The sequence below is a fragment of the Typopeltis vanoorti genome, chromosome 24, assembly GCF_054136105.1.
Source record: "Typopeltis vanoorti isolate ZY-2024b chromosome 24, IOZ_Tvanoo_1.0, whole genome shotgun sequence".
In the NCBI taxonomy this organism is placed as follows: Eukaryota; Metazoa; Arthropoda; class Arachnida; order Uropygi; family Thelyphonidae; genus Typopeltis; species Typopeltis vanoorti.
Window position 1 is genome coordinate 62,768,887 of NC_143572.1, and position 10,319 is coordinate 62,779,205.

Consider the following 10,319-nt stretch of genomic DNA (forward strand, 5'->3'; position numbering starts at 1 on the left):
CCTGAGAGAAATTCTAAAACCTGGTAAGAGTAATTACTTTTACTGCTGAAATAATATTGGATCTCATACGCACTTCGCTTACCTAACCTGGTAAAAGTGTTTCTACTGTAAACTGTGTCCACAATGAAGTTGAAATCAAAAACTATTTTTTGTTTCGATATTGTTGTTCGTCCATTTGATCCAGGAAGTTTTTTAAAAGAGAGCTCTCAGCCCTCGTCTTCGGGTCACTCAGCTGATATCACTGTTCCGATCTCGTTGTTTCTCCCTGGAGGTCATTCAGAAATTTACTATCATTAGGCTATGACTGCTTGAATTTTGAATTGGCATTTAAATTCAAATTATAAATAGAATTATACCTCAAGATATCATACATTAAGCATGCGTATTTTCTATTTCAGGAATTTCTTCATTAATTACAATTTCTGTTTTGATATTTAAAAAAAAAAAGAAAGAAAGTTGAGATAAAAACGAAGTCTGTTGATTGTTGGGATGCCTTAATTGTGACTAGCATAAGAAAAATAAATGAAGCTAGTTACAACTTCCTTCATTTTTTTTTATTCAGTTACAGAGACTCTAATTAAGAAATATTAATGACATTAAAAATATTCCAATTCTCATTTTATACCAAAACCTAGATGGCGCCACATCACAACGTTCTCCCATCATTCAAAGTTGACGTGAAATTTTCTCAAACTTCAGTTACTCCATCGCCTCCTGAATAAAAAATAAATAAAAATCGAAGTTAGCATTAATTTAGTTTGTTAGTAAAAGTGCAATCCAAATCTTACATATTGTGTTGTCTGTTATCTTCTCGAAAGACATTTAACAGCAAGGAAACTTACGCGTTATATTCATCAGCGTAGGAAGATAGTCGCGCCAGAAACTGCAAGGTTTGATGCGCGGACCAATTCCTACTTCGAAGTTGTTGTTGAGTGTCAGGTATTCCTTGCGGTCTTCCGAATAAACTGGCCAATTCGGCGTGACGTCTTGCCCTTGTTCTGAAGGAAGGTTTGGATCTCTATAAAGACAAATAAGATATGATTTATTATTAGGAATATTTTTGCAGTTTGCCCTTAGATATTAGAATTTTATTAGTTTCGCTTTCGTAACGTAAGCACGTGTGATCGGCATTTGCGATGTGTCCGATGATAAATTGATATTTCTGTTAAAGAGAAAAAAAAAATACAAAGTATGTGCGAATTTTTGTTCTTAGCAGATTCCGATACTTGCAATAAGTTCGATGGTTCTTTATTCATAATTGTTAAGTGTACTGTGATATTTGGTATAATTCGTTCTTAAATTTCTTTTTGGACCTTTTTTTAGGAGGGAGGGGGATTTGGGTATATCTCAAGGCTTAGTTAAAGGAAAAATCATGAAGCTGAAAGACAATAAAACATATTCAGAATATAAATTTATTATTCTGCTTCTTAACAAAGATTTGAGTTAACGTAGTTTGGTGGGCATTCTGCTTGCTTTTTTCCCCCCCATACAACTGACGATATGGCCCTCTTGCCTCTTCTACAAATGTCACTGCTTCTCTCGTCATCAGTGTCAGCCTCCAGGCATCGCTGCTTAAAAACTTCAATTGTACGAAAAATATTTCCAAATTGTTTCTGTGAAATCTCTTTGGGCTTGTCTGTGATTAAATTTTCTTCGTATTCTTCAGGATCTTCCCGCTGTGCATCTAAATTTAGCAGGTCGGAATCATTCAATTTCTCAGAGAAAATTAATTTAATTAACTTAGATTCCACTGAAAAGCCTTTAAAGTCATTTGCACAATGTGGAAGAATGTGTTTCCAAAAGGCTCGCATATTTCTAGCAGTAATTTCATTCGACTTTGCGACTTTATAACCAGGCTGAGAGTTCTCTGATTTGGTTAGAAAACTCTTGGAAGGCATTCGCTTCAAAAAAAAAAAAAAAAAAAAGGGCAATTTCATCGACATTAAATAATTGTTGGTCCCAATGGCCCTGTTCTTTTGCAATATTCTTCAAAATCTCTGGGTAATTTACGGCCACCTCCTTATCTGCACTTGCAGCTTCTCCTGTCATTGGAACATTATGTAGACAATTTCTCTTTTTGAAACGCTCAAACCACCCAGCATTAACGTGGTCAGTGCTTAGCAGGATCCGTTTTTGGTTACAATCTTCGATCCATGTAGAAAGAAGTCTCTCTAATTCAATCATTATAATACTTCGATTTCGAGTGCATGCATGATGAACTTGAAGCTGCCTTACCTTTATCTTTATATTCAGTAGCTTTGATTAAAATTGCTCTTATAGATGGTTCACCTATTTTTGTTTTATATTTGCTCTGGACTCACCTTGTTCCTTTTTCTTTATTATTTCAAGTTTTTCTTCCAATCAGATTACTTTTCGAATCATTTTCACACTTTCACTTTTTTCCTCACTAATTTTTTTTACTCATGATGAAAGGTTGGAAAAATATTTTAAAAAAAAGTAAGGAAAACAATTGCACGAGATATGATCAGCAAAATCGTATGTAATTAACAGACGACATAAATTTTGGCGTAAATTTGGAACATAGTGTATATGGAAATAGTGTGGTATGCCATTAAAAAATAACTTTGTAAAATGTTTTAAATCAGTAACTAAATTATTTCATTCTAGAGAGTGATTTTTTAATATAGTTAGCCGTAAAAAACGTATAGATAGAGAAATTTTAAAACTTGTAACATTTATTTTTAAGATGTATTTATAGGCGCACTAATCGAATTTGGGTATAGAAAAAAAAAAAAAAAAATTACGGATTAATTGAGGGATTGCTGTATTAGCTTGCCGATTAGTGAAACAAGTGCGCATGCGCACCGATGAAGTCAATGGGAGATCGATTGCCGACAGAGAGACCTTTCAGTACCGTAACGGGAGAAAATAAAAAAGGGAATGAAGTTTGAGAACGTAGACCAGAGAATTTTGTTTCAGGATTTTTTTTTTTTTTTTAAATAATTGACTGTCGGAATATATCAAAACAGGATTGTGGAAAGAAATGTTAACGAGGTGAATTCTTTGACTGGAAAAGTACGACTCTCAACAAGCGAATAGTAAATACAAGATCGTAAGTAGACATTCTGTTTCAACGTCATCTCCCCTCAAAGACGGCTGTGGTTTCAATTATTTTTTTGGAACAGGTGATGGAATTAAAGGGGCCTTAATGAAAAGCCCTATTTTTGATATTTATTTATAAAGTAGTAAAAGAAACGGAAATCTTTCACAATTTTGATAACCCATATCTTTGATTGCTGTAGCAACGTATAGTTATATGACAAATGTCGTTGTTTATATTATTATTATTATTATAACGGTGTCTCCATGGAGTCAGAAGACTTATCGCGGGAGACCCTACATTGACACGCTAAACGTCATTCACACAATCCCTATCATACTCCCCCTTAAATTCATTCATAGACGAAGCACCCTTGTTAATTACATTCTTCCACAATCTCCAGGGATGACCCCTCGTTCTCTCCCTTCCTGCACTGGTTTTTGAAAAAAAATGTCATCAATATCAGTCCTATGAAACCCCTTTAATAATTTATATGCCTCTATCATATCTCTTCTCCTACGTCTAGTGAAACAAGCTTTCTTCTTCACCAAGAAATCCAGGTATCCAGATCTGCGCGCAATATTCTAGATGTGGTCTTATTAATGCCTTATAAAGTGGGACAATCATTTCCTAATCCATGCTTGTTAGTGTGTTCTGAAACAACCACGTAATTTGATGCGATGTTTTGGCAACCTTTGCAATAAACTCAATCAACTTGAGTTCTCTGTCCACAATAACTCCCAAATCCATTAATATAGTTCCATTAATATAGTAAACAGCATGTGATCTCATTCTCCCGAAGTGCATCACCTTACACTTACCCACGTTAAACTGACAGCCATTTACCTTAGCCCATACCGTCAGCCTTTTAAAGTCATCCTGCAAGATATCTACATCGTCTGAATTGACAATCGCTCATCCTAATTTTGCATCATCAGCAAACAAGTGGTTATTTCCTTTCAAATTATTTCCGATATCATTAATGTACAAATTAAACAATAGAGGATCAAGCACTCAGCCCTGAGGTACACCACTAGTCACCTGCCTTTCTCCTGGACTCAGCTCCTCCATAAACGACTCTTTGATATCTGTCCACAAGCCACCCTCTAATCCAAATCAGCTTCGGATCCACACCCATTTGATCCAATTTATGCAACAGAGTTGTGCGTGGAATCCTGTAAAATGCCTTTGCAAAGCCGAGCAGTATCACTAAGTAAGGATTTCCTTTATCCAACTTCACTGTTACTTTATTATAGAAAGTAATAAAATTACAACTTTTAATGCTAATCAAACTTTAAATTCTTAATTTGATATGCTGTTGGTGTACAGTATAAACATGGGGGGGGGGGGGATTTCAATTCTTAGTGACCGACAGAATTTCAGAAATTATATTTTGACTGTATTTCAAAATTTTCCAAATAGTTCTAGAGTACTTACCCAGTTCTGGCAAAATTCGTCCAAAACTGAATCATGCGTTTACTTAATTGAACATCATCGTCCTGATAACCTGCAGTCCTGTTGAGAGCTCCTCCAAACGTAAAATTAATATCATTTCCATGTACAGCTGTCACCCAACGAGGCCATGTACTGATTGCAGACCTGTGAGCAAACACGTATTTATAGACGTTGTTCCCAGCTTTGGAAAAGTCATCAGCCACCTCATTAGTATCACACATGAAGTAATAATCTCCCATTATCTGATCGATGCCATCTACATTCTCGTTAAGGTATCTCATGCCTGGCAACTTGGAGTACATGAAAGCAATGGAGAGAGTGGAGACTTCATCTCTGTAAGGATCTAACTGCCTCACCATATACAGAAACTGTTCGTTAGTGATATTCAAATCATCAACAAGTTGTAAAATATCAGGGAAAGAGCTATGTACAAAAAGCATTCCCTCTTGAATCACATTACCCAGCATGATGCTTGTTCGCTTAAAGTTCCCCTTCCGAAGCGAATCTTGTGGACTTTCCACAACTAGAGTTCCATCAACTACTGGAAGGAATCTGGATTCCACCAATTCTTGTGCATCTGCCCTCTGGAGACATTCCAGAACAGCTTCTCTGTCATTGCGATCATGAGGACAACCGACAGCTTCAGCCAGCCTGAGGGATTGGTTGATTGCTCTTTCTTCATCGTGAAAAGCCAGTGGAGGATTTGGCGTACCACTCTGCAGTATGGCTCGCTGGAATAAGTTTCTACTGAGAGGAGATATCACATGGTAAGCCACGGACGCCGCACCAGCACTCTCTCCAAATAAAGTGATGCTATCTGGATTTCCTCCGAAGAATTGGATATTATCGTTAACCCACTGAATTGCTAGCAGCTGATCAAACAAAGCTGCATTTCCAGGAGCTCCTTCAATTCCAAGATAAAGAAATCCTAAGGACGCCAAACGATAATTCACTGTTACTACAATGACGTCACCTTCTGATGCCAAACCCTGAGTGTCATAGACAGAGAAGATTGAAGATCCAGCATGAAAAGATCCGCTATGGAAAAATACCATGACTGGTAATACTGCTTCTTTTGGGCAAGGACGTGGTGTCCACACATTTAACGTTAGACAGTTTTCAGTTCTTGGAAGATATTCTCCAAACCATGAGACATTTCTCTGCTGGAAGCATGCTGGTGGTTTTTCTGTGGCATTCAGCACTTCGGTCCATGGATCTGGCGATTGAGAAGGGCGAAAACGGTTAACTCCTGTGGTCTCTCTACCAAAGGGTATTCCAAAGAAGACGTTCACGAATTTCCCATCGAATGCTTCCGTAATCCGACCTCTAACTGGTCCCTTAGTAGTCTGCACAATAGGGTCTTCTTCATATAGGGGTGCATCTCTGACCATCTTTCCATCTACTGATTGATTGAATATACCCATGAAAACTGTCACCAGAAGCATCTTGCTGACACACAGGCTGAGAACACTTTTGTCCTCCTTCATATCTTTGTCTTGGATTTCGAAGAATTTATCTGAAAAACATAAGTGTGTATTTATATAGTTTTGAAAGTTTTGAGAAAAACCTTTCATATTGAGAACGGCAAATATGTTAGTTTTTTATAAATATTTTATAATTATAAAAAAATAACTTTATAAGTTTAAAAATGCTTATTATTTTTAATTTGTTATTATTATTTTCATTATTTTTATGAACGTTCATTCTAAGTGGGGGGGGGGAGAGAGAATACAAATTTAATAAGATCGTTCGGATGAATTTTATTTTATTTTTTTTTATCCTCTTGAGTCTGTCTTATCCATCAACTATGCTTGGATAATTTATTTAGCTTGATATGTGGAATGGATTTAGAAACCAACTTTCACATCTTTTTTTTTTATGTCGTCCATCCATTCTCTGTATGGTCTACCTCTTCTGTTTACACCATCCATAATACTAAACATGAATGTCTTGATCTTCTGGTCCTCACTCATTCTGCAAATGTGTCCAAATAATTGCAGCTTCCGCTTAATAATCTTCTGCATTAGATTCTCCTTTGGTTGTATCTTACGATAGAGCTCTTCATTTGTGATTTTCTGTACCCATCCCATTCTTAGAATCTTTCCTTAAAAAGTTCTTTCGAATGCCCAAAATGTTTTCTTATTTCTTTATTTATCACCCACGTTTTAGATCCGTAACGTTTACCGCTAAAGATGCATATTTCCAGCTCTTGTTTGTACGCTGATCACTTTACTTTTCCAGATGTTATCCATGGCCATCATATTTGTTCTTCCCTTTGCAATTCTGATCTTTATTTCTTTTTTACAGTTGAAATCATGTAATTTTACTTCTCACGTATGTGAATTTGTAAAACTCCATGTAGCTTAGCAATACCAAAGCGCTTTACATCGATTTTTACAGAGGTCAAGTCCCATGAGAACTGTAAATAACCTTGTTTGTTTCTGTCTTTTATGCTACATATTTTTGTAAGTAACCCTATGGGAATTCATTGTATTTACTCCTTTAACTAAAGTTTCTAGAATGTCAAAAACAAAGGCAATGCTTTGCCATCGGAACCTCGTGTAACAGCTATAAAAAGAGCACAAGAAACTTGTTTATTATTAAGTGTGTGTGTGTAAAAGGTGTTTACTTTGTATATAGCTATGTATAAAGAGCGCAAGAAAGATTGTTTTCGATGAAGTATGTGTAAGAGGTGGTTGCGGGCTCTGAGCCTAAACATCTTCGGAGTTTGTATCAAAGAGGCCCGCCAGTTTCAGAAAAGTTTCCGGCGCTCGACAAAACAAGGAAAAAGAGTGCACGGAAAGAAGAAAGAACGGGCCGGTCCTTATCAAAAGGATCAAGGAGAAATGCCGATTTTCTTTGGGGTTTACAACTCTTAGTGCAAGGTCCGGAGAAAGGCGTAATAAAAAGGGACTGAGCCGAGCATAGAGGACTTCCAGTTGTCCACAGAGAGGGGAAGCCCGGTTGGCAGTCAAGGGGGAGAGCGAGTTAGCGGCAGACAGTCATCGAAAGTCGGCAAAGGAGAAAGAGGAGGCCCAGTTATCAAACAGAGGAGAGTAAGGCCCCAGTTACTAAAGAGAGAGGAAGTTGGAACCGCAGCAGAGGACAGTCAGAACCAGAGGCAGTCGGAACCAGAGCGGAGGCGAGCTGCAGACCATAAGCGGAATCCAAATCAGAGGCAGTCGGCAGAGAACCAGAAGTTACGGCGAACCTGAGCCAAGAGTGTCGGATGTCCTTTTTGCCGTTGGAAGTCAACCGGAATCAAAAGCCGCAGAACGATCTTCAAGCCTGTATGCTGAAACCTCTTGCCGGAGCTTTTTGAATACCGAAAAAAATGCAGTCCTAGGCCCGGTAGTAATCCGACGAATCTCCCCCTGAAGCAAGACTCTCCAGATGAAAGCCAAGAAGGCCTGAGGAAAGAAAAAGGCATAGGAACTGCTGGAACTGCATTATCGTAAACATCTCTTAATACAGCTATTAGTTTTCAATCAATTCCATAGGATTCTAGCACTGCTAATGTCATTTTCTGGTCGATACTGTCAAACACCTACTCGATCTCTAATCAAAACATGCTTAGGGAAGTCGCGAGTATATACAACAGATTAGGAATTTGACAGTATGATTCTGACTTACACGTTTCTTAACGTGTCTTCAGTTTTTGCTCACGAATATTCTATAAACGTTCAGACATTTTTTCATTTGTTTGCGAATCTATTTGTCAATTTTTAAAAAGCCAATACCCGACCTTCCAAAGATGGATGTTTCCTTTTAGAAAAAGTTTTTCCTTCTGAATGAAGGCCAATAAGCCTCGTATAAAAAGCTTGAAAATACCTTTCGCTTCTCATTGACAAAATATGACCAAATGATAATAATTAGGAAGCTTTTCTCTTTGACACAGTAAACGCTAAATTATAAATTGAATTAGAAAAGAATGCTTAGATAAATAAGAATCCCGGAATCAACTGAATAAAAGTTCAGTTGTTTTAGGAAAAGTTTAATACAAAAATATTCTACGCAAATATTGGAATATTAGACTGCCCTTGATAGAAATAGCATAAATGGTCGACAATTAAAGGCTCAGTAACACAGATTCATGAGAGAAGGCTGCAGCTATATCGGATCAACATTTTCTATATAGAATGATAAATGCATGGAACTTAACTTCGATCTGATCCTAAATACTTTTTTCACACCTAGAAATTGTTTCAGGGAAACAATTTATTTAGTTTAAATTCGATTACAAAAACTTAATGTCTGCCACACTCTCCTCCCCAGATACCATTTAAAATCATCGTTAGTCTTCGGCTAGCTATTCTATAATTGGCTAACAATGCAGACCAGTCCGATTTAAACCAAACTTGAGATGACCCAATAAATTTTAGTAAAAGTTCTAAATATCATGGAAATTTGTTCAGCCTAACAGAAATATCATAATCGGACGACAGACAGACAAGTAAACGAATTAATAAATGCATAATAAAAACTTTGCTCCATGCATGTAAAACGTGGCCTTCGATTTACAGATCGAACAACAGTTTCACTAAATCACATATCGTGAAGTTGGTTTAGAAAAATGATGATTAGTGCCTAGCAGAATTCATCTACTGCAAAATAATCCACTTATGTCCTTTTTTTTTTTAATGGTAATACTGCCTCACCAAGGACTATAAACCTATCCTATATTTAATATCGCTAAAGACTACATCATCTGGGAAATCATACTCTTGAGACTAAATTTGGTTCGTTTTCAAGCCATCCAGGTTTCCAATAAGCACTATCACAATGAAAAGCATTTGTTACCTGAATATATTAATGGCTTTGGAATTATACAGTGCATAGATTGCTGGGAGGGAAGGGGGGGGGGGGGAATGCTATTCAATCGTGCTAAACAAACAGGCATAAATGAATGATGATATTCGTTTTCCATGGTGATACAATATTTCTGAAGAATCAATTAATTGGTGTTTTGATCATTTTATACCCTCACATTATTTTGGTAAATTTTTTTTGTCAAATCACAAATTACGCTATGATAATGCAAGAGCTTTACAATTCATGGAATGGGAACTGCTTTGGCAATGTCAGAAATAGAAATAGAAATAAAAACAGCCATAAACATATCAAAGTATATTAATAAGAATAACATACTTTATTAGCATATTCACAGTTAGATATGTTTGGCATGTGTTGCACATCTGGTGGTAGTTCGTCTCATCTGGAAACAAGTCAAGCGAGCTACCCCCAGGGAACCGTATTAGAGTATACCGGCACACGTTTACACAATGAGTTCCTCTTAACTTCACAACCAGAAAGCATAAAGGTCTTTGCTTACCTTGCCAACATGATTCTCGTTTCTGTATAAAAGTACACGTTACGGCTTGTCGCATGCCCAACAGAAGGCAAACCGAAAGTGATTTTTCGTTTACTTTCCACCCCTTCGTGGTCGAATACCGGATATAATAGGTGTCCTGTGCCGGAGTCAATAGGAACAATGTCGTCATTCAACTGCGGTGCCACAACCTAACAATATCGTAAGGTTTTCATCACACTAATTATAATAAGTAGGATGGTTAGTCTTATGCTGTCAATATATTTTGACCAGGAAGAAAAGAATCAGTCATTTTCCCTCCCCACCTAGGTTGTTTGCCACCTACGGTTTACAAATCTTTACAACTAAAAGGGCTTCGTTTCCGAGATGGGATTCCAATGCCAATCTTTCTAAAGCAAGGCATCATCCGTATCTGAGCTCCTCAAGCAACAGATTAACACGGAAAATACCTACTCTAGCCATAAATACAATTAC

General features: G+C 37.0%; 1 protein-coding gene and 1 pseudogene across 1 annotated transcript; both read right to left on the bottom strand.

The window, feature by feature from the left end:
• Window positions 1-630: 630 nt before the first annotated feature.
• LOC150093298 (acetylcholinesterase-like) lies at window positions 631-4,952 on the bottom strand. Its single transcript, XM_090413466.1, has 3 exons — window positions 4,499-4,952; window positions 843-1,018; window positions 631-714 (listed from the first exon to the last, which is right to left on the bottom strand). Exons 1-3 carry the CDS (start codon window positions 4,873-4,875, stop codon window positions 689-691), a joined length of 579 nt encoding a protein of 192 aa, XP_090269592.1. The 5' UTR covers window positions 4,876-4,952; the 3' UTR covers window positions 631-688.
• Window positions 4,902-9,903, bottom strand: LOC150093299 (acetylcholinesterase pseudogene; annotated as a pseudogene).
• Window positions 9,904-10,319: the final 416 nt, after the last annotated feature.